Below are 19,229 nucleotides of genomic sequence, written 5' to 3'. Positions count from 1 at the left end.
AACAAGACAAATAAATGTGACTAAATGGACAAAAAATTGAAAAAACTAACAATAGTAGAAAAGAAGGAAAGTTTGAATTGTTAAAAAACGATATAAAATGAGGCGTAAATTAGACCAAGATCAGAGCAAAATACTGCAAAAAGGAGCGAATTGAGACTAAAAATAAAACGAAAATGAGACACGAATGAAACAAGAATCGTTACCAACTTTTAGGCATAAAAACACTGCAATAAAGACGTATTGATACACAGGCTGTCTTTGTATTCGAATTTTTGACTGATGAGATTGACGCCCCAAGAGTTTTACAGCGATTAAACTCATGTGCTCCGGAACAATCATTGCGACGGAGAAATTTTATTTCTCTGCCACAGCGTAATCTTATTCCTTATCTTAACGACCGTAAGGACGTAGCCAGCGCCGTTATCGATCTCTGCAAAGCAGAAGCTACTAAGTTGTTGTACACTGAAGATGGCAAACTAATCCCAAGTAGCCATATACGTGGTTCCTAATGAAACTTCATTAGAGCGATCACGGAGAGGAACAACGAATGTGCGGACGTCAAACTCTAATGATGTATGTATATATCAGCTGGAAGAGTGCAATTTTCTGAGCAAAACGTGATTTTAAAAATATGTTTATCATTTTCCTTCGATTTTTAAATAAAGGATAAAAATCTGCTCGAAATGCCTTAAATGACAGTTCTCTCATATACCGTACATGGGCGAAACGTCATCTAAGACCTTTCAAGCAGTTTTTTTACTCTTCATTTAAAAATTGGAGGAAAACGATAAACGTTTTTTAAAAATCACGTTTTGCTCAGAAAACGCCGCTTTTTCAAATCTATACCTATAAAAATGCAGTCCGGTCTGTCGGTCTGTCTGTCTGTCTGTCTGTCTGATCCATATAGGCTCGGAAACTACCGAACCGATCGAAGTGAAAATTTGTATGTAGGGGTTTTAGGGGCCGAGAAAGGCTCCTATGATGGCTCCTATTCTGGAAGGGAGGGGTCCCATACAAACGAAATACAAATTTCTGCACATCTCAGAAACTAACCAAGCAAATGGAACCAAATTTGGCATGTGAATGTTTTTAGGAGTAACAAATAGGTCCATATTGGTTCGACACCCCTCCCTCATCTGGAAGGGAGGGGTTTCATACGAATGAAACACAAATGTCTGCACATCTCGAGAACTAACCAAGCAAATAGAACCAAATTTGGTGGGTGGATGTTTTTAGGGGTAACAAATATATCCATAATGGTTTGAGACCCCTCCCTCTTCTACAAGGAAGGGGTCCCATACAAATGAAACACGAGTTTCGCACAGCTCGAGAACCATTCAACCGAATACAACCAAATTTGGTATGTGAATGTTTTCAGAGGTAATAAATATGCCTATAATGCTTTGACTCCCCTCGCTCTTCTGTGAGGGAGGGGTCCCATACAAATGAAACACAAATTTCTGCTTATCTCGAGAACTAACCAACTAAATGGAACCAAATTTGGCAGGTGAATGTTTTAGGGGTAACAAATATATCCATAATGGTTTGACACCTCCCTCTTCTATAAGGGAGGGGTCCCAAGCAAATGAAACTCAAATTTCGCACAACTCGAGAACCAATCAAGCAAATATAACCAAATTTGGCAAGTAAATGTTTTAAGGTGTAACAAACATGTCCATAATGTTTCGACACCCTTCCTTCTTCTGGCATATCACCAAATACCATTTTGAAATCTAAGATGGCGACTTCCAGTTTCCGAAAAACAGCGGCAAATGACCAGATACCACCCAATATAGGTATTTCCGGAATTGTTATGCACACTGAACCCACAAATCGACCTCAGACAACATTTTGAATTGTAAGATGGCGACTTCCGGTGTTTGGAAAATAGCCAAAAATGACCAAATACCACCCAATATGAGTGTTTCTTTAACCAGAATGACGCTCAGAGGCCAAAAACTGTCCCCTTAAGGCATTTTGAAATCCAAGACGGCGACTTCCGGTTTCTGAAAAACAGCGGCAAATGATCAAATACCACCCAATATGGGTATTTTCGGAATTCTTATGACGCACTGAAGCCACAAATCGACCTCAAACAACATTTCTATTTGTAAGATGGCGACTTCCGGTGTCTGAAAACAGCCGAAAATGACCAAATACCACCCAATATGAGCGTTTATTTACTAGTTTGACGCACGGAGACCAGAAATTGTTCCCAAATACCATTGCGAAATCCAAGATGACGACTTCCGGTTTCTGAAAAACAGCGACAAATGACGAAATGCCACCCAATATGGGTATTTCCGAAATTGTTATGACGCACTTAAGCCACAAATCGACCTCAGACAACATTTTAAATTATAAGATGGCGACTTCCGGTGTCTGGAAAACAGCCAAAAATGACAAAATACCACCCAATATGAGTGTTTCTTTAACCAGAATGATGCTCAGGGGTCAGAAATTGTCCCCAAATGCCATTTTAAAATCCAAGATAGCGACTTACGGTTTCTGAAAAATATTTAAAATTATTAAATTGATCACTAAAATAGGCGAGACGAAGTTTGTCGGGTCAGCTAGTGATGTATAAAAGCCAAGCATTGACCCTGGACACCATTTTGAATTCGAAGATGACTCTCAGTTTCTAAAAAACAACGAAAATAACTGAAATGCATTCAATATATTTCCGGAATAGAGGTGATGCACAAAAGCCAAAAGTCGAGGATGTTGTCATTCCGATAAAACCAATCATTTCAAATGATATAAACAAAGCGCAAGCAATCAATGAATTTGCAATGTTTAAAATTATTAAATTGAACACTACAATAGGCGAGACGAAGTATATAAAAACCGGTATAGCTTTGGGACCCAATTGAAAGCGGAGAATATAACCATCACTCTCACATGACGATTCTCAATTGAAAATGACAATGAGTGCTGACGGAGACAGGAGGCCTCCATACAGTACTTCACGCATATATAGGAAAGAGGGAGGAAATATTGATCGGAACTTGCGTGACGTAGGGTATCGACGTCTTCGTCAGTGGTTTTCTTAGGCAGTTTTTCTGCAGCAATCTTATGCAAAAGGGGGCCGAAGAAAACCACTGACGAAGACGTTCGATACCCTATTTATTGTATGCCGTTGCTGCGTTCTAACTACGACTTGCGGTATTATAAAACCAGACCAGGTGTACCCGTCGACTCGCACAAGGAGCAGACTACTCGATTTGCGCGAAGAGACTTTTTTTCACACGCCGTGAACACGCATTAGTTCGGAGGTGCGCGTGTTTTATTTCTCGAGTACACGGCGGGTGCACCGTGTAGATGAATGAAACCAAATGAGAAAACTAATAACCTACGCTTTTTCTACTTTATATTGGAAAAAAAGTTCAGTCACACGTGTTGAGTAGTTGATTTTCATGCCATAATGACTAGAAAACAGAAGTATTACAGAGATTTTACGCCGCAAAAAAATGCCCACGGACCATAATTTCATCTTTACAGACAGTCTCAGTTCTATTCAGGCTCTTCGTCGATGAAAATTGCAAAACACTCTCCGTACACGTACAGGAACATCAGAATGTTTTGTCCGAAAAATCTTATTAGATTACGTTAGTGTGGATCCCTTTTCATTGTTTCATTCCGGTCAATAAGAATGTGGACACTTTGGCTCAGGTAGGCGCAACAAATGGTGATATTTATGATAGACCTACAATTGCCTACAATAAGTTTTTCCAATTTTCTCGACAGAGTACGCCTTCAAACTGGCAGACCCCGTCCTTTCACTACGGGTTAGACGCACATCTACTGCAAATCAGACTCACAGATGGTAATCAATGCGTTTGTGGATTGAACCATAATGACAATATGTACGTTTTGGTGGTTTTGGTGGTGCTGAACTCCGAGGCACCAGATCGTTACTTTTGGATACCCATGTTCCAGTTTGTGGTATCTTGGACCAAGGAAACAAGGCATGAACGATGCTGATTTATGACTTCCGTAATACCCCGATTTATTTAGATTGTGCCAGTGGGGTGAAATTGTGCCATTAAACCCATTGTTTGTTAGCCATCTCATGGCGATCACAAGACCGAACTTTTTTGAATAAGTTCCCTCCAATATTCAATCAAGAAAGACTAGTCTTCTGACCAGGAAGAGATGGCTGACAAGTCACGGGTTAGAAGTCACAACCTCACAATCTGATCCCGCCTGACGGTACTTGAAAAGCAACGGAGTGCTCATCAAACAACAAATCGAACCGCGCGGTAATTAAAAACATGCAAGAACATGCTAGTTGTAGTTTTACGTTTAGTTCTAATTCGCTTACCGTTTATAGGACATCCTAGAAATAGGATTTATCTGGTTTCTGTAGGAATTAGAAGAAAAAAATTTAAAAAAATTGTTTGAAATAAGTAGCAATTAGGAATATTCACTATTGTTCTAGTGTATGAGCATCTAACAACGTGGACCATACGTGCTTACCCCTTCGCTACTCTCACTTTATTTTTATTCATACCACGAGCCTGATACACTGACCTGAGAATCCAAGAAAAGGACATCTTGAACAAAATAAAAGATGCGAAGAACTGGCAAAGAAAAGCTGCGCTGCGATCGTTTGCAACAGGCTGTAAAAAGCTGAAAAACTAGAGTGGCTAATTAAAGATCAGTACCCATTTTTCATATATACATTTATCGTCATACATCAGTTGCATTTGCGACCAATATGTTATGTCCAATGCGCTTTGGTCAGAAAATCTCTGGAGTCATTTTGCTACTGTCGGCTCGGCAGCCAGTAAAAATGCTTAGAATATTCATTTGAATGCTGGGAAAAATTACCTTGGCTTTAAAAATCAATCGCACTAGCCATGGCAATTATATGACGGACGCCGCGTGCCATCGTTCGGCTTTGCGGAGCAAAACTTCGGTTTTAGGTGTAAAACTTCGGCTTTCTCTTTTGCTGAAGTGTAAACGATTCATTTTTCCCGTGCAGAATGCATGGGAGTGGGCAGTTGCTTGTCAGGTGTAGCGTAAATGAATCGCGCGCGCGGAGTCCCGTGGATCTGATTCCCGCGTAGTGCAAGTGAAAAATACACCTTGCTCTTCGGTCGCCCGGAGGAGAAAACCAAGTCTGTAGAAAACTATCATCAAACGATGCGATGCGGTGCTAATTTCAATTGAGGAGGCTGAAGAACGGAAAGGGGCTCTTTCTCCGTCACTCTCTCCATCAATAAGAATAGTCATCAGTTTCATTTAAAATCAAGGGACTGGTATGGTGGCCTTCAAGCCTAACGAATATCTATTTCTGTACCGCTCATCCCAAAACTACTTTCTCTGCCGTCACAATTTGTTCTGGGACACAATTATTGTACTAGGTATTACTTATAATATCACATAACATGCAAAACTTTTAAAAAATGCTCAAAACTATCTGATAAGCTATCAATACTTGCAGTCAACATTTGGTCGGTTTGCCCGAATCAACATAAGATAAGGGTAAACTGACCATTTTTCGGGTGCCAGTGCCAGTGATGTTGGTAACGCGTCAAATGTATGGTAGCTGACAGCGATGCCATCCCCGTGTTTGAACTGAGCCGATGAACAACAGACGGAAAAGAGAGAAAGAAGTGATTCGATGACAGTAGCCGAAAGGAATCAAGTGAAAATGAAACTGTTCGAATCGAGATATTCAGTCTCATTATTTTGATTGAATGTCTCGATCACACGCAGGCCAAAAATGTACCTGTACGTCGCTGATATTCGCTTCGTGTGAGGTGACACTCTCTCCCTCTCTCAGTCAGTGAGACAAAAATATAAAATTAGTTCGTAATGCGTTCTAAAATGTTCATGTCTATTCTGTTGAAAAGTTGCTTCAATTGGAAGTGACCAGTTTTTCAAGAATTCGCGAGAATGCTTATGATTTCAAATTTCAGAAACAATTTCAAAAGTCATAAAGCACAAAAATCTATCTTATGTTTATCTGATTTCCTCAATTAGGTTCAAACTAGAATTGCGTAATATGAATTCACACACTCGCGTCATAATTTTTTTTAAGGGTTTAAGGGGGACCAAACAGTAAAAATCCACAAAAAGATTTGATCCGTTTCCATGAAACAGTGAAACATTTTCCAGTTTACTCGGTTAGTATATAAATTTTCTGGGAAATGTTCACAGTAATTCGAGAAAAATGCCCTGGTGGTTGTAAATAAGGCACTAATAAAAGATGAGATCAATTTCTGGCAGTTATGCAAATTGCTTGCGTCCTCTCAGGAAACCATTTGTACGCACTCATAGGCTTTTTCTTACGATTTAAAAACTTGTTTTGTTGAAGCGCCTTCAAACGAAAATCCTACCCACGTCTTGAATGAAAAACAATTTTTAAACCGCTGTTGTGGGATTACGGAGTACAAAATCAAATCGGATTGTCCCTCGCAATTTTTCTTCTTACGTTTTAAAGCTCCTGCCAATCTGACGTGAGTCCCCAAGGTGCGCGCGACTCGAAGCGTGACACACTTTCAGTCACTTTAGACTATTCACGAAGCTCCAGGACTGCGCCCGCCCGGTAAGGGGGCAATAAAAGCATCAACACAGACACAGCAGGCAGCGAAGAAGCTATCCAACAATAATGCAAAGACAAGTGAGCTAAACAAAAGCACTTTACGCTTCTAGTGGAGGAGACTACCGAGCCGAGGACGTTTCAATGAGAAGGACTTGTTTGAGGTCGGAATGCACACAGACAAGAAGGTAGTGCACTTTGTCCCTCAAAAGAACAACACAAACAACAAGCCATCCACTATTTCACAATTGATTACCCGCGCTGCTTTGCTAAAACAATCAATTTTCAACGGCTTATACCGCTCCGTTTATCTGTGCCCTCTCTTAATTTAACTTCCCACGCCCGAAAAAAAATGCGAAACAAGGCCAAGCCACCATGCACCATTATCCACCCTTTTTTTTCTTCAACATACAACTTTCCGAGTCTTGGCATTGCATCCCACTTGGATGCGCTCCTCTCAAAACTGTTTATATTATGTACGTTGCGGTGCACTCTTGGGATGCAAATATTTTCCTAGTTTTTTTTTTTTTTGTTTGTTGCCCTCTACAATGTTGGAAAGCAAGCAAGTGGGTGGAAGCCCATTGTGAGTGTTGTTTGGAGACTGTCGGCTTGGTATGCAATTTTGTGCTGTTTCTTTGTTGAACTCCGCACCATGAAACCTAGAGGATGCATCTTCGTTTCGGTTTAAAGTTTTATATACTTTTTATCTCTTCTTGCTACAAAGATACTATCTACCAACCATGGTTTATATTTACTTTAAGCCCGGTACTTTTTTTTAATGAATTCACATCAATCAAACCCTTTCAAGTGTAAACACGGTCAACGGGAAAGGTTTGATGGTGTGTACCTAACCACCAATACGATTTTGGGTCTCCTTCTAATCGGCGGTAAATCGCTTGCCAGCCAAGCTCCTTTCTCAAACTGAGTGAGTTCGCTCTGAACCTCCATCTGAACGTTCGCCGGGGAAAGCGTAAACGATTTTAGAGGACCACCGGGAAACAGACTTTTAATTAACATTCAGCAGTGTGTACGACGCCGTTAACCTAATTTTATACATACAATAATTGGGGAAAATTAAAATTAGCTGTAAGCACGTAAAACCGTACGCGCTTTTATGTAAAGTAATTAAACCTTCGCTGTTGTTCTTTCTTTGCAGGCTCCTAGTGCTGGCCGTGGTTACTGGCGTGTTCCATTATGACCTCTCGGTACGATGCATAGAACTGCTGTGGTACTTTCAAATCGGCTATTTAGCGATTCTGGGCCGTAAGTATTGGTTTGCCTCATTCCACTAAATCGATGCTAAATTTGTTAATTTCTGTTATCGTCAGTTTGTGCCCTACTCGAGTTAGCAATATGCGTTGTTTCGATGCGGGGCAGCATCCTCGATACGGGACCCCGTGTGGCAATGCCATATCTGCTGTACATACGAATTCTAGTCATGCTGTTGGACCTCACCTGGCTGATATTGGGTGTGGTGTGGATGAAAGATCATTACCTCGACTGTCCGATTCAGGAACCGAAGGAGACGATACTGGCGGTGATCATCTGTAATCTGCTGGTGATCTTCAGTATGGTGACTACAATCTGGTGCACCTTTGATCCTGCGGGACGGTCCTGGGTGAAGATGAAAAAGTATCAACGATCGATGCGGGAGTCCGAGTCTCGGTTTAACTATAAACGAAGCGGCAGCCGGAGTCGCAACTGGCGCCAGCGGAAGGTGATACGAGCCTACCAGGACAGCTGGGATCATCGGTGCCGACTGTTGTTCTGCTGTATGGGCAACAGCGATCGCAGCCGGAATTCGTTCACCGACATCGCCCGACTGTTGAGCGATTTCTTCCGCGATCTTGACGTGGTGCCGTCCGATGTCGTAGCCGGTTTGGTGCTGCTGAGGAAGTTCCAAAAGTTGGAACAGGAGGCGACGGTTCGACAGGTGAGTTTACTTTCGTTTTTGTATAAATTAGAGTTGTAGTAATAACTTCACGAAAATTTCAAACTATTGAAATACTTGATCTTAAACGGAACTAAGTCAAATTTTAATCTCAATTTTAAAAATAAACGTTAAATTCGTAACTAATATACCAAAGGCAAATGTAAAATCCTAATTCCAAGGTCTCTTATCCCAGTCCAAATCCCAAATTCAAATATTATTCGAATCAAAATGGATATCCATAATCAGGAACTTAAATAAAAAGCCAAAATTCTATATCTAAAAGCAAATTTCAAACTAAAATAAAATTCAGATTCAAGATCTGAAATCAAAATCTCGAACCTCCTGAATGTGAACTTCTGAAATGCAAAAATCACATATCTTGCGACACTGCCGCTTCAAATTTTTTTTTGTTTCTTTCACTGAGTTTCTTCAAAATTGACCTAGTAGCCATTATTCAGAGAAAATAGGGGTTTAGACGAATAATGGCACTATCAAAAAAGTGAGTTTCACGCGGTTGCGGGGATAGTTCATTCAACTCCGAAGTTGTGAGTCAAATCTGAAAATTTCGTCGATCCCCTTTTTGCACACTTGAGATGGAATGACCCAAATACAAAATCTTAAGCTTCGTACTAGTTTCTCATCTAGGTTCAAATTCAAAGTCGAATCCAATTGTGAAATTTAAATCCCATACTCCTAATCCAAAACTTCAAATCTTCATCTAAAGCCTTATCCAAAATACAAAGCCCAGTGCTAATCCAAAACCTAAATCTGAAATACATAATTAAAAACCTAACTTTGAATCTGAATCCATGACCCAATTCCGATCGAGCTCTGTAGTTTTGACTGGAATTTGCTTTGAATGTTGGATTCTGAGTTAGCATACATGGATTTAGACTTGCATTTTGGAGTTGAAATTTAGATTAGCATTTGGATCTGTATTTCGATTTGAGCTTGAGTCATAGATTTATATTTGCGACAAAAATCTGGAGTTTGGTTTTGAATTTAGATTTCAAAATCTAAAATTTCAATTGCAAATCCAGGAGCCAGCTACAAATTCTAAATCTACATTTCAATTTGAATCCCAAAATCATTAAAAATCTGTCAATGTGGTATGTGGATGGCCCCTGTACAGTTTACAGATTTTTGTGAAAAAATACAAATAAGAACAAATTTTTCAAATAGATAAAAGATTGAAGTTGTTTTTCACAGGCTTACAAAATAAGCAACTACGTTCCAATGGAACAGATTTAAGGCCACACTGCGTCAGAATCATTGGGGAAATCGAAAATTTCTGCTGATAACTTGAAGCAACTAGTTTCGAATTTTCTTGCTGCTAGACAAAAACAATGTCTATTTAGTTTCAGGTTTTATCAAAAGGTTGTGAATAAAAAGGAAGGAAAACACACAATTTCTCCAGTCAATTTTCTATTTTCAAATATTTTTCATGTGACGTCACACAACGTTATACCCCCCTCCCGCTACGTCAAGAATCGTCACGATTTTCCTAACCCCCTCTCCCCCCTATGTGCGTGACGTACTTTCTGAAAGTCGCCTAAATAGTCAAAGGAGAAAAAGTTTAGGAGCAAACTAAATTTTTATTTAACTTCTATTTTTCCGAAGGTCTTCTATTGCAGTGCATTGATTAAAAATTTGGTTCTAGCCAATCATGGGACAATGTTCGAATTTGCGATCGAAAACTGCCCATTAGCTTCAGCACAGACCGATTAGTGATGATTTTGGCCAATTTTTTTCCAATCTGTTGGGAATTTTTGGATGGAATACGCTGGCTTCACATATTTTCTCAAATGTGACTTGGTCTCGATTAGTCTTGCCTAGGGACAATTTAGCGGATTCACCTTCTTTGGCACGAAATCAGCTTCGTTGGATTGGTACCAAGCTACCGTGTCATTTGAGTAATGCACTGATGACAAATCTTGTCAAAATAGTACAGGGTGATCATGTTTACGGATCATGAGCATCAGACGCCGATTGGGACACTCTTAGAAGTAAACAGTTATATTCATTGTGTCTGTTGTTACGAATGGCTCGGAAAGCATACCGCACTCACATATGGATTGCCAAACCATTCCCTTTTTTCCGAACTTTTCGGTAAAAATTGAAGTCTACGCCTCGTCATCAGTCTGGCTATCCCGAACCGTATTTTGTTATCAAATTTAACATAGGTCACATCGTCCATTATTACGCACGACTTTCCACAGAGCAGCTGGTGTTACAACTTTCACGCTCTTGGTTTAACGGATGCGAATTGTCTTTGACTCCGTTCCGGCTTTTTCTGCTTCTTATATGCGTTCTCGGTTAACTAAGTACACATACTGTCGACCGTGTTAGGTAAAACAAGCATTAAGCGACCAATCAGAGGTCGAAATCCGCATTTCAACAAGAGTTGACAATTTTCAATAGGACAATAGTTGCATGGGTTGCATAGTTGCATAGATGCATGGGTAATTTTCCAATCGATTGCTTCAAGCACGAAGGAAATTTGTTGAAAACTAATTAAATTATTAGCATTTAAAAAGGGACAAATTTGGTCCACATTTCCGTTTTTAGATTTTCATTTTACCATCCTATATAGCCTAACTTCCTGAGAGACGTAGTTCTATGCCAAAAATCTGTTCCGCTGATAAGCCGTTCAAAACGAATCGCGTGTAGGCTAAAAAAAATTCCTGATTATTATTCAGTTTTCTCTGATTTCCTTGATCGAAAAATAAAATCCCTGATATTCCCTTATTTCCAGTTTTTTTCACGTTTTCACCACCCTGCAAAACGCGGATCTAAAATCGGATTCCAGAACCTTAAATTTATCTGAATCAAAGATTCAAAACAAGTCCAGAAAAAATTCTAAATCTAAAATCATAATTCCATGCCCAACTGGAACTCCAAATCAAGATCGAAAATTGAGGGCTGGGATTTGAATTAGGATTTAAGTTTGGAGTTTGAAAGGTACATCCTAGTTCTCAAGCCAAATCAAAATTCAAACAAAAATATAAATTATAAATCTATCTTATTCCACATTCTAAATACGAAGACCGATACCGATTCAAAAATCATATCGAAAATTTATATTTTAATCAAATTGCAAAATCCGAATTCGAAATAAAAAATCCAAATTCCAGATTCAACTTTCAAATTTTAATTTGGATTCGAATTTAGGCATTGAGTACGAATTAAAACTTCAATTTTAATCCAAGTCCAAAAGAAAAAATCCAATATTTAAATCAAATCAAAATTCTAAACCTGAAGCCATATTCAAATCTAAATTCCATATATAAAGTTCGGCTTGAAATCAAAATTTGAAGTCCCCAACCCGAAACGCGAATGCTCAAAAGATTTTAATCGGTTTCTAAATTATTCATAAAATTCACATTTGGATTTTCAATTTAAATTTAGAGCATGAGTTGTATTTGTGTTTCGATTAAAAACGTCAATTTGAATTTTTATTCTATTTCGTTTTAAATTTGCGTTTTTTAGTTAATTTAATAATTGTTTTCAAATTTGGATGGTAAAATTGGATTTCAATTTGAATTTGAAATTTTCATACGATTTTAAAATCTGGAACAAGATTTTTGTGTCCCGATTTATACTTAAACTTGGATTGTATTAAAAAAAAGATTTTAACTCAAACTTGGAAGCCAAATTTTAAATCCAAATTCATAATTCTTATGTTTAGAATCCAATAAAGTTACAAAATCCGAGACTAGAAATGTAAGTCATAATCTTATTCCTACAACACATTGGTAAAATTTGAGCTTAAAAGGATAATCCAAATTCCAATAGCAAAAATCCAACAAAAATCTTAACATTAAATCTTGTGATCAGGACCTCCAGAGTCCAAATTTAAAATTTAAATAGAAAAATTCAGAATTTAAATCGAAATCCTAAACCTAGAATGTAAACTTAAATAAAAAAATCCAATCGCAATCCGATTCCTAAGTTCCAATACTTATATTAAGAAGTTAAAACCTAAATCAAAATACATATTCGAACCCCAATTAAAAATTTAAAAATTTAATATTTAAATTTAAAATCTGAAATCAAAATCCCATTCCAAAGTTTTTTTCCCAAATGAATATCTAAATGCAATTGCAACTTCCTGATTTCAACATCTTATCCTAATCTAATTCGTATTCAAACCTAATCCGAATCTTAGACCTACCCAGAACCATTTTTCTTTGTCATACTTCAAATCAACCGAAATTATATATTTGTAATCCAAAATTCAAAATCTAAATCCCAGCTCAAAATCCAAATTGAAATCAAAATTACAAACCCGGAATCCAAATCTAGTATTCAAATCCAAACCTCAATCGGAGTTTTCCTATCCAAAATACAAAGCCCAATCAATTTTTCCATTCCCGCCTGGACGAGAGAATTTTATTCTAAGTCTAAATCCCACCCTCAGTCTGTGTTCATTTTTCGCATCCTCGAAAAAATCACATAGGGTAGGGAACATATTTTAAGCAGCTTTAGGAGCCGCCTGTGTATTTAGACGAAATACTTGAAATCTGTGAGGTGAAATACAATCATGAGTATATCGACTTGTTCTCTATCTTGTTCTCTGTCAGCACTTGTTTTTTTTTATTCTAAAACCGATTTAGCAAACTTCAACAATGATCAATTAAAGTTCCCTATCGAGGGACGCTATTTCAATCACCCCGAACCTTTTAAGCAGTTTACATCTGTTTTGCAGGGGAATTATTTCAGCACCCAAATAGCGCCTAAATAGCTGCAACATTTTTCGTTTGATATTTTTTCAAAGTTTTTTCCGTGTTGAACAAAATTTTATGTGTTCGTAAGACAGCTAGTCAATCAGAGTTTTCTTTCTTATCATTGAAATTGTCGATATTGATCAAAATTCAGAAGATCGAGGCCCGTTTATTTCGACTGATTAGAATAGGCGCCACTGCTTAAGCCGTTCCTTACCCTACATTGCCTATTTTATAACTTACAATGTTTCATGATGCCCGAAAAAATTGGAATTTGCCTGATTTTTGATTACACACCAAACAAACAAACAAATCTCATAATCATCACTAAATTTCATTCAAATTTTAGGCGACATTCATTAAGAACGTCACGCTGATTTTAATAAAATTTCACTCCCCTCCCCCACTTGTCACGTTTTGTCATTGTAAAACATTGATGAACTGTGAACATTGTGTTAACTGTTTTCGGAAAATGATTTTTTCTGATCCCAACCCAAAGTCTAGATCCGAAATACGAAACTGAAAATCCAAGTATGAATCCGAATCCGATCAAACTCCATCGGGATTGGGTTCTGGAGTTTTGACTTGAATTTGGATTTGGGTTTAAAGCTCGATTCAAAGCCAGCAATATTGGATTTTGCGTTTTCTTCTGGATTCAGTATTTCGATTTGTGCTCAAGTTTTCGATTTATATTCAAAATAAAATTTCGGGGTTTGGATTTGAATTAGAATTTTAAAACTGAGATCTAAAATAAAAATCCTAAGCCCAATCACAAATTCCAAATCCAATTTCAATTTCTAAAATATAAACCCAAATTTGAAATCCTTATAATGGTGCTTATTACGGGAGTCACTTCACGGTGAAATATATTTCACTCTCACGCTCACTTCACTTTTTTAGACCTATTCCCGATTCCACCTCAAGTGAGGTGACAAGAATCACCTCCGTGGAGTGAGATTGACAGTGAAGTGAAATTGAGAATAGGACAAGTGAAATGAGATTGTTTCCCAGCTCAAAAATCGACAAAAAAAGGCCCAGAAAGTCGTTTTTTCCTTTTTTTTAGATAACACCAGATCTTGACGTGTTCTGCATTTCTAAAACATTCGGCATCAAAAAAATGTTTTTCATACTCATAAATTCATACTCCAAAGTGCAAAATTTAAGCCCGTCATTCAAAATAAATATTTGAATCTAAGCCCTAATCCTGATTCAAAAAAAAAATCTAAATTTACTAATTCTCATTTCTAAGTCTAAAGCCACATCTTTAATCCAATTTCAAAATTAAAATTCGAAACACGAAACCCTGAAGTAATTTTGTTTTCGTTTGAATTTCGGGTTGCTGTTCGATAGATTGATAGATTTTTGATTCGTATTTTGGATTTGCTTTATTGATTAGAATTTAGATCTGAAGTAGGTTTGTGCTCGAGTATTAAATTTGTATTTCGATCACGAATCTCCATTTCGAATGTGAACATAGATTTAGTTTTGAGATTTAAAATCGGAGTTTCAGGTTTTAGTTCAAAACCAAAGTTCAAATCGAAATATAAAATACCTAATTCGAATTTCCACATCTGAGGCTGAATCCATAGCTAAATCCCAATGCAAATTGAAAACCTAAAACGCAGTTCAAACCAAAACATGGTATGCAAATTCAAGATCCAAATCTAGATCCCTATTAAAAAATGTAAATTTTAAATTGAAATTATAAATTTTAGAACTGAAATGCAGAATCTTTAGTTCTAACCCATTCTCACAATTTCAAATTCAAAACATAAATACGAATCCAGAATTCAAATCTGGAATTGAAATCTGGATCCGCTACCAAAATTCTAAATCTAAATCTGAAGCCTGAAATCCATTCCTGAAATACATAATCAAATCACAATCTTAAATCTATATCCGAAATGCAACACCGAAAACCAGAGATTGAATCTTAATCCAATTCATTGACTTTGGGTTCTGGAGTTTTGACTTGAGTTTGCATTTGAATTAAGAGCTTGAGCTGACTTTGAATGTTGGATTTTGAGTTCGTATTTGGATCTTGGTTTGGATCTTAGATTATGATTAAAATACGTTTTTTGATTTATGTTCAAGTTCAGAATTTATATTTCGGATCATAATCTGGAGTTTAGGTTCCAATTTGAAACTCGAAATCTGAAATCTAAACTACAATTGCTGTATTCCAACCTCAAATTCAACACCTAAGTTTCAACTCAAGTTCTCGGCAACCCGAAACTCAAAAGCAAAATTATATACAAATTTTCAATTTAATTGCAGGATCCGAATTTAAAACTCGCATGTTTAATTTTGATCAGATTGTATGTTAAAATTCTGTTTTCTGAACTTTTAATACAAATTCCTAATCTAAACTTTAAATTCAAAATCTAATTTCGGATATAAAATGTATCTTGAAACCAAAACGTATTTACAGTTCAAAATTTCTTAGCCGAAAATCCAAATCCCTAATTCCAAACTCGAGCTGGAAATACATAATACAAAATCAAGATGACAAATTTAAATATGACACAACAAATCCACACGCAAAAGGCAACAACAAATCCAAGTTCCAAACGTGAAAATTTAACATTCAATCCAAAATTCCTGTTTTAGAATATAAATACTGAAATAATAAATCTGAAATGAAAATCCAAGTCCAAGAGCCATCCAAATCGAAAATCTAGCATTAAAATTTTAAATTCAAATCCAAAATTTTAATTGCAATATGAAAACTAAAATTCAAGACCCAAGCTTGTATCTAAATCTAAAATAGAAGAGTTAGCGAATTCCTAATCCTATCTAAATCCAAAAGTGAATCGCATTCTAGCCCCAAATCCATAATCTCAATCTAAACTTTCAATTCAAAGTTTGAAAATTTTGAATTCAAGAAACCAACATACCTTATCTAAAATAAAAGTTTCAAACCAAAATTTACCTTTCATAGCTTATCCAGAAGCAAAAACTTAAATTTAAATCCCAATCCCAGATTGTGCATTCTATTGAGATGCAAAACACTGAATAACACTGCAACAATATGCCTTTTCCTTTTACTTTTTCCAGCGTAAAAACGGCACCTACGAGTTCCTATCGGGTGTTCCCATCACCGCCAACACTCACTTTCTGGCGTTGAACGACTCGAAAGACTACGACCACTTTCAGGTAGGCGTTATAATTTTTTTTTTTCGTGACACCGGGTAATTTTGACAGTTCTTCATTCCTTTTCTCTCGTTTATTGCAGACTGTGATTCGTTATATGTATTTCGCCCAGGGTGCCTACGGGTGGCCAATTTTCCTAATGACTCACTCCCGGACTGGAATTTGCCAGCTGGGGTCCGAGCTGACCTGCTGCCTGTCGTGCTGCCGACGGAAATCCGGCGTCGATGTGATTGAGGATAACTGCTGCTTCTGTAACTACGCTGCCCTCAAGAAGATGCTACAAGTTGGAGAGGTGAGTGTGAATTCTCGATCACCAATCAAATTGTGATCTAAAATTACTTGCCTACACTTACAGGTGGAGGTAATCTACGCAACATATCACGTGGATATCGGAGAAACACCGTTCTTTGTTGCGGTTGATTACAACTATGGCAAGGTGGTGGTCAGCATACGGGGTACCCTTAGCATGAAGGATGTTCTGACTGATCTAAACGCTGAGGGCGAGTGTCTGCCGTTGACACCACCACGAGAGGATTGGCTGGGACACAAAGGTATGGTACAGGCGGCAATCTACATCAAAAACAAGCTGGAGGAGGAAAATCTCATCCAACGGGCGCTTGCTCACAATCCGGCCCGGGGGACGCCAGACTTCGGGTTGGTTCTGGTGGGACACTCGCTGGGCGCCGGAACGGCGGCGATATTGGCAATTTTGATGAAACAGCAGTACGACGATTTGCACTGTTACAGCTACTCACCACCAGGGGGATTGTTGAGGTAACGTAGTTCTAATATCTTTTAAAATATTCTACATAAACTACAGTCCAATAATAATAATAATGATTAATTCTAGCATGCCAGCAGTGGAGTACAGTAAATCCTTCATCACCTCGGTGGTGGTTGGCAAGGATGTGGTCCCCCGGATCGGTCTTCACCAAATGGAGGCCCTGCGAGCGGATCTGATCAACGCCATCCAGCGGAGCATCGATCCCAAGTGGAAGACGATAGCCTGCTCGGTTATCTGCTGCTGCTGCGGACCGGAACCCACCTCGGTGACGGAAATGTCCACCAAGGTGGAGAACGTTCAACGCTACGAACAGGATCGAAACAGTGCCCGCCAAAGCACGGTGCATCCGAATGACAACTCCATCGCACTGACGCTCCACCATCCGCTCTATCCGCCGGGACGGATCATCCACATCGTTCGTCATCATCCTAGCCAGGAAGAGTAAGTAGAACCCAATTGCTCGACGTTTATTGCTGTTCTATTTTTTACCACAAAACACTACCACTTCCAGAGCACAAATAGTTTCGCCTTCGCACCGAGTCCATCCTCCCGCTCCCGACAAAGTCATAATTCCGAAACAGCATTTCCTGCAGCATTTCAATCTATGGCACACTCTATTTTTCGAAATTGGCACATTTCCGCCGCGCTCTGTTTGACGCTGTGTCACATTTGCTTTCACTGAAACCCGGCTCGAACAGATAGCTGTGTACAGCGAGAACAGAACAGCGGCATAAGTCCTGCTAATCCCGTAATGCATTTTACTGCCTCGTTCCGGCGAACGAACATGATAGCGGTCCTCCTCGCAGCTATAAAGTTTCTGTCCTTTCCGTCGTTTGATAGTGCCGCTGGCAAACGGCTTGGCACTGACTATTAGTGCACAAATTTCAATTACGCGCCATTAGTGAACTTTCTGGTTCCTGGAGCGTAACTCACACTTCAATTTCAATCTGTTTTTTTTATTTCGCTGCCATCCGGTCCGGTTGATTCAGTTTCAAGCTCCGTCACTAATATTGATTCATGACAAGTCTTGAGTTGGTTTCCCACCGGACGTTACTCTCTGATACGTGATGCCATCTATCATTCGGCACGTGAACTGCTGCCTGCTGGTTGAATATTCTGCAACGATACTACATCGTTTTCTGCCCTTCTTATTCTTCTCTGCTCTGCTCTGCTAGTAACCTGTTCAATGGACCGTAACAAAACCACCCAAAATAAACGATTAGTGTCAGGAGCCACCACCGCAACTGGTTCCCACCGTACGTCCATCCATCCATCCAACCATCCATCATGCGGGGCAGCCCAACCAAACAACAAACACTCTGCTGCTGCACCATCATGGCCTACTTTTGCATCAGCTTGTTTTTCACTTTTGTCTTTGTGTCTTTTTCCCACGTTTGTCTTCTATTTTTTTCTATATGTATTCCTATTATATCGCTGTATTCGCTCTCAATAATGGTACGCTTGGGCTCCGGCCGGCCAGACACAAGTACGAGAAAGGTTGGAGGTACGCTTACAACAACAACAAAAACAAAAACATGTCCAACACCCGACTATTGTGTAGTATTACACTCTGTGGCTCCCCGAAAAAAAAACCTTATTTTTAGCGCAAACCTTCTCCAGTTTAGTCACCCCTTTCTAACCCCTACTATCGAGGGTGGTCCTTTGCCAAAAGTATTTCAAGAGATTCTCTAAATGTAGTAGCCTCCCTACTCCAGTTTAGAATACATATTTTTACCGTTTCTCGGTCGTTTAAGTTTTTATTTTAACCCCGCCTGCTGCCTGCTAGCTAGATTGGATCAACTTTGCTTTGCTATCAAACTGCAATGAGGGCGCTCAGGCTCAAGTAACTATCCGCATGTGTGCATGTGGTAGAAATTGTGAAAGTTTTACTTGTTTTTTTTTTCTTTTGTTTTGCTGCTGTTACTATCTAAAATTTTATTTCAAGTTTAAAACTAGCAAACTCTAATATACGGGATGTTATCAATTTGCCGCATCAGTAAGCCCTAATCTTTTCTTCGTATGCGTCCATATTCAAAGCAACCTGTATTGAAACAGAACAAAAACTGGGAAAAGTAGTCCGTGCAA

At 38.5% G+C, this 19,229-nt stretch overlaps 1 protein-coding gene across 9 annotated transcripts in view; it reads left to right on the top strand.

The window, feature by feature from the left end:
* The window catches only part of LOC129725208 (diacylglycerol lipase-alpha), a 152,533-nt gene that overhangs the window by 95,207 nt on the left and 38,097 nt on the right, over positions 1–19,229 (top strand). For 8 of the 9 annotated variants that reach the window (XM_055681397.1, XM_055681316.1, XM_055681229.1 and 5 more), the window contains 7 exons: positions 7,707–7,813; positions 7,879–8,483; positions 16,265–16,363; positions 16,443–16,652; positions 16,716–17,134; positions 17,211–17,585; positions 18,625–18,648. In XM_055681397.1, coding sequence (XP_055537372.1) covers positions 7,707–7,813; positions 7,879–8,483; positions 16,265–16,363; positions 16,443–16,652; positions 16,716–17,134; positions 17,211–17,585; positions 18,625–18,648 — 1,839 coding nt within the window. The remainder of the gene's footprint in view (positions 1–7,706; positions 7,814–7,878; positions 8,484–16,264; positions 16,364–16,442; positions 16,653–16,715; positions 17,135–17,210; positions 17,586–18,624; positions 18,649–19,229) is intronic. The other variant, XM_055681484.1, reaches the window with a different exon arrangement.

This window comes from Wyeomyia smithii, chromosome 1 (genome assembly GCF_029784165.1).
Source record: "Wyeomyia smithii strain HCP4-BCI-WySm-NY-G18 chromosome 1, ASM2978416v1, whole genome shotgun sequence".
NCBI lineage: Eukaryota > Metazoa > Arthropoda > Insecta > Diptera > Culicidae > Wyeomyia > Wyeomyia smithii.
Note: the sequence above shows the minus strand (reverse complement) of the source record. Positions and strands in the feature narration are given on the sequence as shown.